The sequence below is a fragment of the Grus americana genome, chromosome 4, assembly GCF_028858705.1.
Source record: "Grus americana isolate bGruAme1 chromosome 4, bGruAme1.mat, whole genome shotgun sequence".
Taxonomy (NCBI): domain Eukaryota; kingdom Metazoa; phylum Chordata; class Aves; order Gruiformes; family Gruidae; genus Grus; species Grus americana.
Genome location: NC_072855.1, coordinates 58039826 through 58056868, shown reverse-complemented (window position 1 = coordinate 58056868; position 17043 = coordinate 58039826). Strand labels below are relative to the sequence as shown.

Genomic DNA, 17043 nt, shown 5'->3' with positions numbered 1-17043 from the left:
AGCACCACACTGAGCAAAACATATGTTACTCCTCATCTTTTCTTACCTTTTTCTTAACAATACCGGGGCTTGGACTCCACCCTGAATGGGACTCCATCACCTTCAGGGAGGGCAAGGGAGGACTCTGCATGTGAGCTGCAAGACCCATCTGTTCTCCTTCCCGGTCAGGAGGTGGGCAGGGAGAGAGGCTGAGGAGCAGCTGGACAGCAAGGCATTAGGAGGAAGGTTTTGCTGTTGGGGCTTGTTAAATCCCTGGTGTTCTCATGCCCTTGCAGAGATGGTGACTATTTGAGTAAGTGTGTTTTGGAGGCCTCCAATTCTCATATTCAGAGCAGCGGATTATATAGAGAGAATATGTAACGAGCATATATAATGGGAATGGTACTTAATACAGCATTGGTACGGCTCCTGCTCCATTCTCAACCATGTCCTAAGTGTATTTCCAAGCTTTGAGTCAGTCCTGGGATTTTCTGTTGCCCTCTATATTTGAAACAAGATCCAGCAGAGAGGTGCAAACCAGTGTATCAAATGCCTTTTCAGTGGTTTCCCAGAGCAGAGTAGCTGTTCAGAGCACGGTGCCACATTTTGAACTCTGTAGTGCCAAGGCTGGCTGGAAAGACTCCTGCCTTCCCTGGTCTTCATTTTCTGCGCTTTGACTGAAAGCAACAAAATCGTGGTGGGGAAAAAAAAAAAAAAAAGGTGGAGGAGAGACTATTTTAGCTGCATCCTTCACCGGTCCGGTTAATCAGCACGGCCGTGCAACCCGTCAAATCAGCACAAGTGGGCAGGCAGCAGGGAAGCGGAGGCAAGCAGCCTGCGGGGCGAGCGGTGGAGGAGCTCCAGCACGGGAGGACCAGCGGAGCTCACTGTGGGATGCGCAGATCCGGGAGCTCAAAGCAGAGGAGCCACGGAGAGTGCCCATCGCTAGTTATTGCATACACCTCCTCAAAGAAAACGTTTTCAAATAACGCATGCCCTCAGCTGGAGAGGTAGAATTGCAAGTGGGAACAAAAGCGTTAGGCATTTCAGGGAGTTTGGGAGGCTGAAAAAATTTCTTAGTCGAAAACATTTGTGAAAATTGTGCTCTTAATTACAATAGTTTAGTCATTATGAAGAATATAGATACCTTACGGCTTTTCAGACACACGGGCTGAAGCAGATGAGTTCCGTGTTCTTTTTAAAGAATGAGGTTAACATAAGTGCTCTTAAATGACTGTTTTGTTAATTTTTGAAAACATGCATTTAAAAGGTGTTCAGTTACCATAGGAAAAAGGTACATCATGGGACCAAGGCACTTTTTCCATCATTTTTTCTTGTTCTTACCCATTGCAGAATAAAAAAATGGTCCTAAATAATTTTATCCATAGGCTAGGCCTTGGAAGACACAGGTGCACAAGGGAGTTCCCGTGCTTTCAGTTATCTGCTAGCAACTGAATTGTGGTAACTGAGCACGTAGTTGTAGAAAGGGGTAAAATACCCTTCTCTGATATTACAGTTTTACACTAAAATATAGTTTTACACTAAAATTGCCATAGACAATAATCATATAAACAATTACCATAGTTCATTAGCACCAGGGAAGACTTGGTAACATGTTTTCCTATCTGTGCCCAAAGTTAGTTTTGTTAAAGGAAAATAAGGGGAAATGATAGCCAGTGTGTGATTGATTTTTTTTCCCCAGTGAAATGCAAATGATATAGAGCAGAAAGGAGTTCAACTCAGGTGCACAGTAACGTCATGATAGTCCTCCATCCCAAACATACAAAACCCAAGCTTTGCAGTCCTCTGCAAAACTGACTTTGAAATAATGAGATTTTTTCTTTTTACAGTGAGAGTTTAGGTTTCTGGTTTTGTCCGTGGTTGACTCACTGGTTATGTCTTCAGGCTTTTTCTTCATAGGCTTGGCTAGATAGAAGAAGCCTTTTAAAATGAACTTCCCACGGAATCAGTTGCTGCTGAATGGGATTAAATACCTGCATTTTTGTAGTTTTATCAACTGAGGACATTAGTAAAGGAAAATAGGAGATTTTTAGGAATATTGGCCCTGAATTTTCCACTTCACTAGTGTGGTTTTTTTGTACTTGCCCATGTTGCGAGGAGTTAGGCGTTTAAAGCCACCTCCACCCCCACCCTCCCCCGTGGATTCTGATCCATACCTGATTTTCTTCTGCAGTTGGCTTGTGTAAGGAAGGGGATCCGAAGGGAGCATTAATACGAACCAGCCACAATAGTTAGAACTGCAAAAATTCCACGAGGGAGAAGAATCCAAATATTTTCTCCTATGGCAGGCTCGGCTTCTGGGGTCTGGTCCCATGCAAATTCAGGGGGTGGGACAGTGAGCTAGAAGCAGGGATGCTCTTAAAACTCACTCTGTAGGTTCACATTCTCTATGGCTTCTGTCCATCTGTGTCAGGCCAAATCCACACTGGTATTTGCCTAATATGTCAGGGGAAAACGGAGGGAAAGCAAAAGTCCGACTGAGTCTGTGGAAGGCATGTCCTCTGCTCTCCTGGCTAGGTCAGGAAGTTTTCAGCTATTCATGTTTCTAGGACAGCACAGCTCTGTAAACTTGCGCTGTATCTCTCTGCGCATAACTCTATTTTTAGGTCTTGAAAGCGTGCTGCCAAAGTATCAGATGTGCAGACAATGAAAATGTGATGTTAAGAGGTGTAATAACAGCTTTTATGTCTATATACTATTTATCTTTAAAGATATAGGTGTACCTTGGGTAATTAAGATGGAGGGTTTGAGACTTGAAGGTTTAGAAAGTAACTTTAAAAAGTGAGAAGAAAATCTATAGTAGGTCAAAAGACTCTCTGAAGGGAATTCCTCCTACTGGAGTGTGTTTACTCTTAATTCAATAATACTGTTTTCACTGATACAAAGTGAGGCCAGACTTTCTGCTTAGATCAAATGGACCTCATGGTAGGGCACTAAACCACAACTCAGGATTTTGCACATCATTTCTCATCCTGGCTCAGACACAGATTTTTGACAGGACACTTAAATTTCAGTTTGCCTCACCTCTCTGTCTTTGAACTGGGTCTTATGCTTAGATTCCTTACAAGGCTGTCACAAGAGTAAAGGCCATTAAGAACTTAAATATTCACAAAGACAATGCTGAGGGCCTCGGAGATGCCAGCGCGGGCAGAAAAAGTCTGAAGGAAGTTAGGTCTGAACCTGAAGAGACCTCACCTTAGGAACAGCTTTGTACTTGGCAGTTCTTCGCGCAGGGACGTCTGACCTAAAGCAGCTGCTGGCCTGAATATTGTTGAGGTGTTCATAATTCTGGGACAGCCCAAGCTGGAGGTAGTAGGTTGCTTGGCTGTTGGAAAGCAGACAAGACCAAAATTTTGGTACGGCAACGGGAAGGTGTGCTCTGTGGAGAGAATGGAAATGTCCTTTTCGTCACAAGTAGATTCAATGAGGAGACAGGGTCTTTCAGGGAGGTACCTGGATCAGCTCTGGGAGGTAAAACAGAGAAGTGCTTTGCAAGTGTTTTATAAGAACAGTCTTTCTGCAGGATCTGGTCTCCCTCTCTCCATCACTAACCTTGGCGTTGCTTGAAAGCACTTCAGAAGTGTTGAATGATGATGAAGCAACAGCCTAATTACATTAATTTATTAATTTTCTGTGCCATTTCTTATAAAAATAACAGTTGGGCTAAGTTCATCAGCTGTAATTTGAACACGTGTCTCTTTAGGATTTCAAGGTAATTCACTATTAAGAAGTCCTCTCTTTTACATGCTTGTAAAATGCCTCATAAATGTTACATTTAGAGTTAAGAGAGACCAAATCCATAGTCAGTACTATTCTTTTTCAAACTTTTGTATCACTTAGATGAATACCATATCACTCTGTGTCCTTCACTGACCAAGAGACTGATTAATTTAATTTGGAAAATGTAACCCTCCGTTCCACAAACCTAGCAAAATATTTTTAATAACCAGGTGCAGACTTACAAAGCTGGTTCTTCTAGTCAGTTGTTAATACATACAAATATTTCATATAGGCTGTCCTTGTGTCACATTGACCATTTAGGATGTTGGGTGCCAGATCCTTTTCTAGGCTGCTTTTCTATGAGATTAGAGGACATGTCATATTGCACTGACTTAGTCACAGCTCTCATTAACTCCTTGAGATCAAAATAAGAGCCATTAATTCCATGTAGGTGACTGAACAACAGCCAAATGATAGCTTGCAGTCATTGCCCACATTTCATTTGTACTTAATGATCAGTTCCTTAGTGTATGGTTTTTCACTGTACAATAAAAATATCATGATTTTGCAATCAAAGGTAAGCCTAAGGCAACTTTATAGTTTCTACATCTTTTTAGATACAAGAAGATGCAGGATTTTACAGAACTGCGTTTGAATACTATCAAGGCAAACTGACAGGAGTCACATCTGAGATAACATTTAGGTAGTCTGACAACCTTTTAGTGAAACTATATATTACAGTTGTCATAGGCTTAATTAATTCCTCCTCTCTTTTGGAGAATTTATTCCATCTGGAAACTCAATTTTTTTTAAAAATATTGCACCATAACGTATTGCATATTGCCCAGTGAAGGTAGCACTGCTCCTCCCTTCCTCCTGCAAAGCTGGCCAGATGTGGATGCATGTGCACATCACTGGAAAAAAAGCACAAAAAGAGTTAAGATGTGATTCATTTTTTAAAAAAAAAGGAAGGGGAGGAACAGCTGCAACAAAATCTAGCCGGTCCACAAACACCCCAGAGCAGCTTGGGTGTCAGAAAGCAGAGCAAAGCAATTGCGAGTTCTGGTGGGTTGTGCTGCTCCTTTGCCACGTTGCTGCATGTGCCCACCCCCAGAAAGGGGGGCCCGCAGGACCCACGGTCGCTCTCTGTGATACCCTGTGAACATGTGCTCATGGACTCTAAGTTTAGGGAAACTTAATTAGCCAGGAAACATATTTCTCACTCGCCCTTTGCTTCCGTACGCTGGGAGGTTGGTGTGTGACGGCAGGTCTCACCAGTCCCCTCCCTGCCGTGGAATGAATGCCGTCTCTGTTAGGCTGGCTGCTCTCGTGGTTTTAATTCTTCTCCCACCCTCGAAACAGTCTGGCATGTCTACCCACAAAACGATTTTGGAACAATAGGCCATAAATAAGCACCCAGGCACCAGTAAAAGTCAGTAGGCTGTTGGTGCGTAGTTCTGGTCAGCACAAACCAGACCCTAATAATTCTTTCCTCATTTGACACCAGCACTCAGATAACTGCTTTAACCTCGACATTCCCGTTCACTTTTGGCTCAACTTTAAAAAGAAGTTACCCTCACTACAGTTGTATCTTGGGAGAACTGAAAAAAATGCAGTTTCAATTTCTTTTTACAGACTATGAGGGCAGACTCCCATAAACCTCCTGATTTAGCTACTAAAACTTTGTTTGATGGTCTGTTCTTTTTCACACAACCGTTAGCAATTTCCCAGAGTACTCTGCTCCTGCGGGACCTGAAGCCACCACAAAATGTAAGCGCAGATTTTAGGTTGGGAACAGGCCAATGGTTCGTGAAAGCTGCCATCTTTCCCGCTGGTTTGGTAGTGTAATCACTGCAGCAATAGCAAAGCAGCAAGCACACTGTGATCTGACCTTCCTCACCTGTCTACACAGATAATAATTTAGGTATAGTTTCTTATAATACAGCTGTATATATAGTGTGCGGTCGCCATACAGACGCATGTTCCCAGAACGCCTGCCCTGTTTGCTAGGCAGGACCTAGCCTCGTGTGCTTCCTCCCTGAACGGGCATTTCCCAACGCTGGTCTGCCAACTTTATCCGAAGTCACCTAGGAAAAAATAATTCAGTGGCAAGCTTGGAAAAACCCTTCCCTCTGTTGGTTTGCAAGGCAAGTGGCCCCTTCAACCCTTGCATCCTCCGGAGGTGCCTCTGTGTCTTCCGAGTCAGCCAAAACTACTCTTCCTTCTCACACGACCAAAGCAGGGTTTTGTGGGAGACAGATAGAAGGCTTCTACAAGGTTTCGTTTCCAGCAACAAAATCCCATCAGTTTCTTAAGAAAGTTGTCACCTAGCCCTGCCCCCGCTGTGTCACCCGCTTGGTGCGTATCGTTGATGGACTGGTGCTCTGGGACCACCTTCCATGAAACTGCAGAAGGTAAGAGTGATTTGAAAGCAGCTGGCCCTTACCTGGTGGAGAAGAAAAGCTCTGTACATACTTCCAAAGAACTACAAAACAAACCGAAGGGTCGTGTTGCAACATTGCTTTGTTACAAACTTAGTTTTAGGAATTAATCAAAGAGCATAGGGAGCAAATGGCAGACCTGTGGCAGAAGATAGTCCGACCCCTCGGAGACTGGGCGCCTGTGGTTTGAGCCAGGGTTGAGCAGCCTGTGGGCCTGGGTGAGGAGGGCTCTGCTTGCAGTCCCTTCCAGATGGTAGCTTTGCACAGCACAGCCGAGCCTTGCTGTCTGTGGGCTCCCTGCTGCTCTCTGCTGGTGCTGGGTAAGTAGGATGGCATGCTTTAGAAAATGAAGATACTCCACTTTTGACATGTAGCTTGTAGCTAACAAATTTTACATTCACCTCAGCCATAGTTAAGACCGTTATCCCCTTCAATGCCATCCTTACCTAGTTCTAGAGATGCAGTTTGCATGGTGTGTTTGGTTAGTTTGGGGGGTTTTTTAAGATGCAAACCAGAGCAGACAATTTCCTCTCTCTGATTATCACAGCACTAAAATCCTTTAGGAAATGCTGCTATATTTTGTGCTGAACTTTTGATTTTAATTGGTTTTTATGTGGAAGTCACACTCCCTGCTCAATTCTGCAGTGCTAGTCCTGGACCGGGATGTCCAGCGGTGTCAGTAGCCCAGTGCAGTGATGGGTCTGCCTGGAAAGCAGCCCTAGCAAACGTGGGCTCCTTGCTCCAAGGAGGAGCTGAGCCTGCTACAATGGCAGCTGGCCTTGAACTGAAGGCTTTTGAGAAACCAGTGCTTCACTCCCTCCTGATAATTAGGATGGAGGGAACAGAAGGAACAGAAGAACAGGCTGCTAATGCCTGCTTTGTCTTCCTCTGTACCATCAGCGGGCTCCCCAACCCTCAGTTTCCCTTCTTCTTAAGTGCTGCTCTTAACCCATGCACGGGATGCGTTTTGAGGTCTTCATCTGAAAACAAGTTTGTGAGGGAAAAGTATCAGTTTTTGTTTTACTCCTGGATACGTTTTGATCATATTATGGACAGTAAAATATCAATTGGGAGTTTGTTAATCTACCAGAGAAGTCACTGCCTGGAGGGAGGAGAATGTAGGACATTTTGTGTCTGCATAGCTGCGAAAGCTGCGTTAGCCGGTGCAGTTTGTTTCTGATCAGTCTCTCTGTACTGTAATTGTACAGTAATTCACTGGTACCTTATTTCTAAAATCCCTGCAGAGGATTCCCACCAAACAGACTGCTTTGGTAAGCAGTTTGTTTCAATACCTCACAAAAGCTACAGCAGAGAGCAGGGCGAGGACAAAATGAAGCAGCAGTGATTTACTGAGCAAGCAATGTCATCACTCTGCTGCGCATCATGTCTTTGCAAGATAGAAATTTGTTGGTTGAGCTTACCTTACAGAACAAACAAGATTAAGTGGCAGAGGCACAAAAAGCAGTCCTGGCTCTCTGGGTCCAAGGCACATTTGCAAGCATGCATTAGATCTTTTTGTGTCTCCGGCGGTGTGTGCTTGTTGGCAAGGTAGTGTTTTGGCGTGCAGCACATCTCATAAACAGCTACCCGCTCATGGTGTCTATTTAGGTAATTGAATTGGTTACTTCCAGTTTGCCATCCTCCTTATTTATAAAGCCTTCCCTTGTGAATTATGCAAAAATGTAAATTGGTTTTTACTGATTAAAAAAACAGGTTAGGCTGACTCACACCATGTAGAGCAGTAGCTGGAGTCACTTCTTCTAGAGTTGTGGAACTAGAGGAAGCCACCATGCTGCAAAGTTGTAGAAAAGTAAGTGTGAGTGTGAGTGTGTGCACTTGCGAATGCGTGTGTGCTCCAAGGAGAGCTCTGCAGTAGTTGCTAAATAGAAAGACAGGCAGAATTGCATCGTTACAGTCTCAAGGGCAGCACAATGAAACTGTGTAATCCCCACGGGGCAAAGACTCTTTGGCTCTGGTACCAGTCCGGTTGAAACACCTGGGTGTCCATACTCATCCCTTCCAGTTTAGTCAGCACTTGCCTGTTGCTCGAGCCAGTGCTCTTCTCATCTGAGTTTGTGTGCATGGCACAGAATTCTCTTTGGCTTTTAAACTTTAATAATACATGATATTTTAGAAAAGCAATACAGCTTCTGTACAAGGAAAGGCATATTGCTTGCAGCTATTTGATTTCATAATTTAAAATTTCCTTTCCCCCCCCATTTTAATGTCAGCACTGAGGTGTTTGCTAATGGGAGAACCAGCGTATCATTAGATATTCTGCCTGATCTTCCTCCACCCAGTTTTGCCACCACCCAAAACAGAGGAGCAAGCAGCAGCATGCCCTGGCCAGCTTGAGGAGTTCACTGCCTCAGGAAATAATCAGATCACATCTCTGTCAGGATCTCCTGTCTTCTCGGGAATGAGAAATGCAACTCCTGAGAAAAAAAAAAAAAAAGGCATGTGTTAAACACCAGAGAGAAGACACGGAACAAGTTGCACCTCATTTCAAAACTCCTCCTGCAGGCTTGGGCACTCTCTGCCGAGTTAAAAGGACCAACCCCCAAAAGACATGAGAAAAGCATGCTGTGAGAGCATTTCTGGGAGGGAACGACCCGAGACAGAGAGGATGCACTACGGGCTGCGTAGATGCTAAGAATACTGCACTTTCTCTTCTGCATGCAGGGGTGGATGAATGTGAGAGACTGCAGCTGCTGTCTTGCCTAAGCCTGGGAATGTGTGCATTGCTTCGGGCAGCGCTAATGGGAAACCCAGACTCAGCCCAATTCCTTCAGCAAACCTGTATTGCAGCAGGATGGTTTTCTGTTTGCATATACCACAAGAGGACTTATCTGGCAGTAGAGCCCATGAGCAAATACCACCATACAAATAGCAGATAATGATAGTAGCTTCTTAAGTGCTCACCGTTGTCTGAATTTCCTGATGGCACAGTGAAACCTGAGGCGTCAAAATGTAATGGTGCGGGAGCCAGGATGTAACACTTCTCCGCGGGCGTGACCTGGCTGTAGAGCCCCCTCTGTGATGCCACCGAGAGAGCCCAAAGAGCACCGGCAGCGTGGTGCAGAGTGCCTGCAGTGGGCGGGGGAGAGCAAGGTGCATTGCTCCTTAGCAGCAGGCAGGTTTGACTGAGCATATCAGTGCTGCAGATTTGGAAATCTAAGCACGTGCAAAAAATATAAAAACTTAGGTCAACAGATTTTAAGGGGTAAGGAGGGCTTACTTGAGCCATTTAGTGTGACCAAGTGCCATAAGAACTGCCATAGATCTAAACTTTTGAGGCTACCTTGATGATTTTAAAACACATTTTTTTTAAAGACAAGGACAAGTAAGAGAGAATCTATAGCTTCAGAGGAACTGTTCCTTACTTCAGGCACTTTGCATAAATGGTAGCTTGCATTGCCCACACGTGTCTACACATCAATTCTAGGTGGCTTGGTTTGCTTGCTGCCATGCGATGGTCATGAAAGTCATCAAGGCAGAGCAGGAACCAGAGGATTCATGAGTAGGACAGGGGCACAAAGAAGTTAGAGGAGTTAGAGAAGTTAGAAGCTCAGATTGAGCTGGGTAGAGGCACAGGGACATATGATGTAGGCATAAGGTAAGATATACTCAACCCCGAAGGAGGTTGGGTCCATTTTTCTGAAAGCTGCTTGTTTCACCCACTATTGATCACAGCTTTTGAAGGGCTACAATGATAGACAACGGGCAAGCATGTTCTTGTCATAAAAACAGTGAGACAATTCCTTCTGCAGAGCGCCTCACTGCTGAGACAGAAGCCTTTGTTCCTTACATCAGCTGGATGTCTTTTGTTATCTGAACCTATCCTCTCTGTAATTGCACTAATTAATACCATTGCAAATCTCTTGATGTTTCTCCTTTACAGAACACTGTTACCTTGCATCTCACTTTGATGAAGTGAGGGTGAATCTGCTGTTTACAACTCGATTCAACTAGGCGATTCCTCTGTTGGCAATGACCTGTTAAGAGATGAAGTCAGCAGGTGCACCAAAACACCAGCCCTGACTGAGACCCCCCACCAAAATGTGTGTGCCCTACCTGGGTTTCTCTCTGCTCAGAGCTCCTGTGGATGTAACAAGCACAGGGAGAGACAAGAGAAAACTGAGGAAATCAGAAGGGAGAATTGGTCCTGATTATGTTGATGACAACTCTTTATCAACTCATTTCTTGTAGTCTTCCAGCCATCAGCATCAAAACTCTGCATGTTGTTTCCAGCCTAAGTAGATGTCTCCCTCTGCTCCTGAAAACTGAAGGATCATTCCTGTAGTAATGAAATAAAACCCATTGACGCTACCATTCCAGACTTTTACCAGGGGATATGGCTGCAGTCCAGTTTAAAAATCTGATTTCAGAATGACTTCCTAGAAGCCAGCGGAGTTGTTCCAGCTTTTAGGCTGTCTCAAACTTACTATTTCAGCACATTTATGACCTTTTTCTCATGATGAAGTGATGACATGTAGATTTCAAGTGTCCACTCAACTTTCTTCATTTTCTCTTTTTGTTTTAAAGTATATTCGGTGCTGTTCGAACTGGTGCTTATATGCTGTACATTTTGATGACCAAAGGCCTGAAGCAGTCAGTGTGTGACCAGAGTTTTTACATTGGACCTGTCAGCAAATTCTGGGCATATGCATTTGTGCTAAGCAAAGCACCCGAACTAGGTGAGTACCCTCTCTCCCTTTCTCTCACTATGCATATTTAGAGCAGAAACGTCTGTGCAGGAAGCACAAGAAGGGTCCCAGTGCTGTCGAAACTTCGCTTTAGTCTTAGAAAAACTGAGTAAACAAAACCAATCCCAAACTCTGTGTGTTTTTTTAGTCTCTGGAGATTTAAGTCCAGCTTGGCTGAAGTTAGAGCAATGTGCAGTTGAATAAGACCATTCCCAGCTCAGGAATAAACTGCAGTGATTATACACAGCAGGGCAGTCAAGAGGTAAGAGCACTCTGGTCCATACCTCTTCCTTAGCTACTTGTAGGCAAATACGAGTAGCGTAATCAGCAGCCGCTCACCCCGTGGGTACGGGAGTGAAGGATGGGCTACAGCAGCTGTGTCAGCAAGAAGCTTTGAGTCAGGTTCTGCCTCCATTCTGCAGCATTCGTCCTTAAATACACATGTAGGCGTACAATTATGAACATTAACGTGTTTCCTCCCTAAACATTGAAAGCTGTGGCTGTCTGCTTCCTCCAAATAGAAACCAATTTCCCATAATATCTCTAGATTTCCAGTCCTGATTCTTATAAACTCCTGTCTCTCCAGCAATTTTTTTTGGCAAGTGTAACTATGATATACATGCCAAAGCCAACTTAATAGCCAGTCTGCATGTGTTCTCATCCCATGGCTTATTAGTGTAAGAAAGGCTTGTTTTAATGGGAAGGAGGAGGCAGCGATTTAGCAGCCCTCCAGCTTTCATTTCAGAGGATGCCCTTTCTAAACCTCAAAGGGCTGCAGCAAAAATAAGTCTTTACCTTTCAGCAGAGAATTTGATTCAGCAAATTACAGGACAACAATTCATCAGCATAAAACCTGGAAAGAGACATTAGTTGCCTTGCTGTCGGAATCCCTTGGTTTCCTGCTGCTTAAATTACTGCAAACCCATGGAAATTTAGTTGTTAAAACTGGAAAACATCAGCTAGAACTGCACAACAACAATAAATTGAACATATGATTACTTATTAAAATGTGAGTCAACATCTTGCAGCTAAGGAAGTAAACAGTAGCATTACGGCTTGTTACAGACCTTGTGCAGACAGTGCCATTTTGGTTCCACCCATCACTAATATTCATGATTTGGATTTCCTGGGATACACATATGTAGAAATAAGTCTCCAGATTCAAATCTCAGGGATCTTTTTGGAAACACTGTGTCTATAACAATAGAAAACAAGTAGCGTACAGATACACATAGATGCTCAGTGCAATCATGAGAAGCAGGAAAAAGAAAAAAGCAGGAAAGAGGAATAAAATTTACTTTTCTACAATAGCAACATGAATTTGCAGAAAAGGATGTGGATTTCAACATGAACCAAATTTCCTTCTGGAAGCATTTTCTTCTGGCAGTTACATACCTTTCAGTATTGTAGGTTGCATATGCAATAGCTTTTTGCATAGTAGCTCAGACGGCTCCACTGAGTTTAACTAGGTTCAATTTGCAGGTAGGCATTTGAATTGGAGGACACTGTGCTGCTTCCTCCTCAGGTTTTCTGCTCTCTGTCGAGCTGCATTTCTCTTCTAGTCCCAGTATATAATGGACAACCTCAGCTCAGACTTTCATGGATTATGTTTGCAGCAAGGGGCTACCAAGTAAACCTATGGGGTTTTCAAACGGGTTACCCACACAGGAAAACGTGGATACATGGTTTTCTGAAGATTGCGTAGAGATTAGGAACCAAGCTGGCTCTCAGATGAGACAGGCTCTCAGATCTAGAGCTGAGGTGGTTTTTTGTGCTCCAAAATAACGTATACTCCAGCAACAGCAAAGGGAAGAGAGCACTGCAGTAATTATGGAATTGTTCAATATGTTTCTCATTTCCTCCCCTCCTTTTTTTTTTTTTGTTGTTGTTGTTACAGGTGATACAATATTCATTATTCTTAGGAAACAGAAGCTCATCTTCTTACACTGGTACCATCACATTACTGTGTTACTTTATTCTTGGTATTCCTACAAGGACATGGTGGCTGGCGGTGGCTGGTTCATGACCATGAACTATGGAGTACACGCCGTTATGTACTCTTACTATGCCTTGCGGGCTGCTGGCTTCAGAGTCTCACGCAAGTTTGCCATGTTCATCACCTTGTCGCAGATCACTCAGATGTTGATCGGTTGCGTGATCAATTACCTGGTCTTCTCCTGGATGCAGCAGGGCCAGTGCCATTCCCACGTGCAGAACATCATCTGGTCCTCTCTCATGTACCTCAGCTACTTTGTGCTCTTCTGCCATTTTTTCTTTGAGGCCTATATCGGCAAAACCAGAAAAGAAAGGAAGGTCGACTAGTGGTAGAAACGAGACAGAAGCCATAGCTCAGGGTCATCAAGAAAAACAAAATTATAAGAAAAGAAAATGGCACAAGGAAATACATACATGTATGGCGCAGCTAAAACTTGGCAGCTTAGGGAAAGTTAGCTTGGTTTAACCCAGTAAGTTTATGATCCTATCATGGTGAGGACTCACTGAATTCTACTCTATCTCAAAGGACTGCTGATGAAAGACAACTTCCTTCTTGTACCTGTCTGCTCTAGAAAAAAAAAAAAAGGAGAAAAGAAAGAAGAGAAAAAAGAAAAGAAAAAAGGAAGGAAAAAAGGAAAGAAAAAAGAAGAAAAGAGAAAAGGAATAATGTTGAGGGGGAGAAAAGTACATTGAAGAAGCAGTGTGTTTCCCCAGGGTGGAGGAGAGACTTTTATTAAAAAGGAAGTTTCTAAATCCTTTCTGATAATTTATCAGCATTAAACTTGAACAAAACAAAGCAGAGAGGTGACAAAAAAAATAAATATCTGTCTGTCTATGATAACAGTAAGATTATAAAATTAAAATCTTTTCCATAGAAGGTTGATACCTTTAGCCAAAATGAAACCCAAAGGGATGTTTCCTGCATGGAAAGTGTCTGAAGTCCACACTGTGGTCATGAACGGAAGAGAGAAGAGATTGATTTCTCCGCTACGTACTCTGCCGGAGGAGCAGATCTGGGATGCAGAGTCACCTCCCTCAGACGGCGGAAAGGAGCAGTACTTTTACAAGAGTTTAATGTGAAAAGATGCACTGTTGCAATACATATCTCAGAGAGTGCATTTTCCAAGTGCATTTTTCAGTTAAAGGCAAGGAATTTCTGCAGCAGGATAAGTCATAGAGGGTTAAATCAATCAATATTTGCTAAATTACCAGGGGCTAATAGCAGAGGGATGTTCAGGAAGGAGAGGGAGACAACTCCCCTCAGGTGATTTTTAGGAATTAGCCGTTAATCTCAATTTAACCCGCAGCAACACTGAATTGAATGGGGGAAATCAGAAGAAATCCTAGTTAGCGAGAAGAGAGTGATATATCTGCCCACAGTTTTCAGAACAGAGCCCTGTGGTACAATACGGATTCTGTATTTTTGTGGACACAAGGCTACCTGCCTGGGCGGGGAGAGGTGGCAGGACCACGCGACATTGGGTAACACTGTGCTTCTGCATCTGCCTCCCGGGCAGTGCAAAGATGTTCAAAGTGCCCTCCTCTGGTCATGTGGAGATACTACTACAAAACATACTTGGAATAGGTTTTTCTTGAGATTTGTATAGAAAAAACTAGTCTAAACGGAGTAATTTTGCTGCAACAGCTTAACTCTAAAGTCCAGAGAGAATTCTGCTTCATTAAATACATATCTCTCTCTGCAGAATCTGTACTGTAACATCAGACTGGCCACTGAAGAAGACACTCTTTCTTCTCTGAAGTCAGCTACAGATAGAAGGAGAAATGTATTTCACTCTGAACCTTAGAGAGTTAGTTGAGAACAGCCATATTCTTTCAAAGACAAGTAGATTGCATTCTCTGTGATATTCCAGTCCTTACAAAGCCAAATAAAATGTGTAAAAGTTCCTAGTATTTCAAAGACGCAAGTATGTAAACTTGATGTTAAATGTGTTAATGTAGTATTCTAAATTGTATCAGTTAGGTAGTTTAACTAAACGATTAGAAGAACTAGATCAACAAAATAGGGACTGCTGTTCTGCATAGGATATACACACACCTATAACTACACCCATATACACATCCTGTGAATTGTCAACAAGAAAAAAAAGCCCAGTGGCAGAGAATCACGTTTCCTGGCTAATGCAAAAGATTGTCATTATCTTTCTTGCTTTAATTTGAGATTGTGCAGTACAAAGGGTTTGGTTTTTTTTAATTTATGATTTTTAGCTTTAATTGTGCTGTCGTTCATGAAACAGAGCTGCTTTAGTATCCTGTTAAGAGATGACAAGGGCTTTCGGTGTCTCATTATATACAAAAGAAAAACAAATAAAGTTACATTCCATGTTATGTGAATGGTCTTACAAATCAAAAAGCCTTTGCAGGCTAAAATCATAATTATAACAAGCAGAAAATGAGTTTACATTTGTGTTATTTAAGTTATTGATGTGCTGACGTTATTTTATGGTACACAACAAATAGCAAAATGTGATATGCAGTAATGAAGCTATGATATTCATTAATAGGACTACTGTATACGTGGAAATATTAGACAAAACCAATTAAATGTGTAAACCATTTTGTTCTACAGCTTGGGAGTAGATAATTATAATGCTGAATAAGCCTTCTTCCTCATGCTTAATTTTGCCCTGGCTAAGAAGCAGGTTGAGAAGACCGGTTAAGAGCGGAAGAGGCAAAAATTGAAGGCGACCGCAATTAGGTGAGAAGCGTTAATAGAAGCCCACCATCGTGCCATTTAGACCCTCAGGCCTGTGTGTCTTAGGTCTCTCAGATAAAGCAAGAGGGGGTGGAAGTGGTCCGGCATCTGGAGCCGAAGCTGGAGCAGAAATCTTGGACCCTGTGAAGTCAGTGGAGGCTTTGCTGTGCTTTGAACAGAGCTGGTGTGTCCTTTCATCTGAGCGGAGGGGAAGGAACCGCACACTTCTGCTAATTTGAGGCTTACGGTTAATGACTTAAAAGCCCAATAAAGTTTATAAATAAGAAGCGACACCACAGCAAGGCAAGGACTTGCATCCTAAATTTAACATAGGCAGAAAACAGGGTGGGTTTTAAGAAATGTACCTTGTTTCACACACTATTTTCCTTAATTGTGTAAGAGAAGAAAACCACCGCTGTGCATGCTGTATGGCAATGCTGGCAACGCCGACACTGACTTCAGCGGAGCAAGAATTTCACCCGCTCTTACCCCATCCTCCCAAAGCCCTCGCGGGAACCTCTGCGCCTGCTCCCGACGTGCCCACCGCCCCGCTATTCGGGGCTGGGCTGGCGAGGGCCACCTTCCGTCACTGCCGTGCAGAAACCAGCGCGAGCGACCTCCTCAGAATGCAGCACGGGTGTACCCCCGGCGCGCAGGGGAAACTCGGCGCTGAATATTCAGTGGGCGTCCTGGCGGGTGACTAGGCTGCAGGCAAGCGTATGCGTAGGGAGGGGGAAGCAAGGTCAGGCACGTAAGGGACAGCGGCCAATTAGGGTGCATTTATCGTCACACTGGAAATTGGCTGTCACGCTGCCATTTGCTTCAGGAGATGACGCATCACACATGCGTTTACACAGGTCCTGTAGCCCTCTCCTATGGTATTGTTGGGCCTTTCCTCTGAGGTTTTCTACAGGAGTCAAATGTGGTAATTGGCATTAAAGAAATTGAGGATAAGACCAAAACCAACATACACTGTTTTGCTTACTTTTTTTTTTCCTAAAAAGTGCACGCATGATACTTAGACATCGCATTTAACCCACTCACATGTATTTAAACACTGAGCCAGTCAACCCTAACGTAATGACACCTCAACAATACTCCAGCTGTTCCAACCTATGAGCCACAACGTATAAACACAGCTAATTGGGTCCTATTTATTTCCCCTGGTTTGAGCCTTGGGGTCACACTTTCAAATTTTTCTGTTCACTACCAGAACCCTTTTTTTTCCTAATTACTTTAAATAAAGCTGTAATTCCGTTGCATTCACACACACCATGGGGAACTCAAACTTTATATAAATTACCAGGCATTATGGGACCTGTGACACCCACCACGGATGCTGGAAATGCCGTTACGGGATTCACTATTAAAGTCAGGAAAGTTACACTGGTGATAAGGTCAGTCTGCCAGGGTCGAAGTTTTGTGTTTTGATATATTAATGGAATGTACTGAAATAAAACCAGAAAAG

The 17043-nt window shown here is 43.4% G+C and overlaps 1 protein-coding gene across 2 annotated transcripts in view; it reads left to right on the top strand.

Moving 5' to 3' along the window:
• ELOVL6 (ELOVL fatty acid elongase 6) overlaps window positions 1-15446 on the top strand; it is a 76622-nt gene extending 61176 nt beyond the window's left edge. For both annotated transcript variants that reach the window (XM_054823834.1, XM_054823835.1), the window contains 2 exons: window positions 10707-10858; window positions 12765-15446. In XM_054823834.1, the coding sequence (XP_054679809.1) occupies window positions 10707-10858; window positions 12765-13189 (577 nt within the window). In that variant the 3' untranslated portion in view covers window positions 13190-15446. The remainder of the gene's footprint in view (window positions 1-10706; window positions 10859-12764) is intronic.
• The last annotated feature ends 1597 nt before the right edge of the window (window positions 15447-17043 follow it).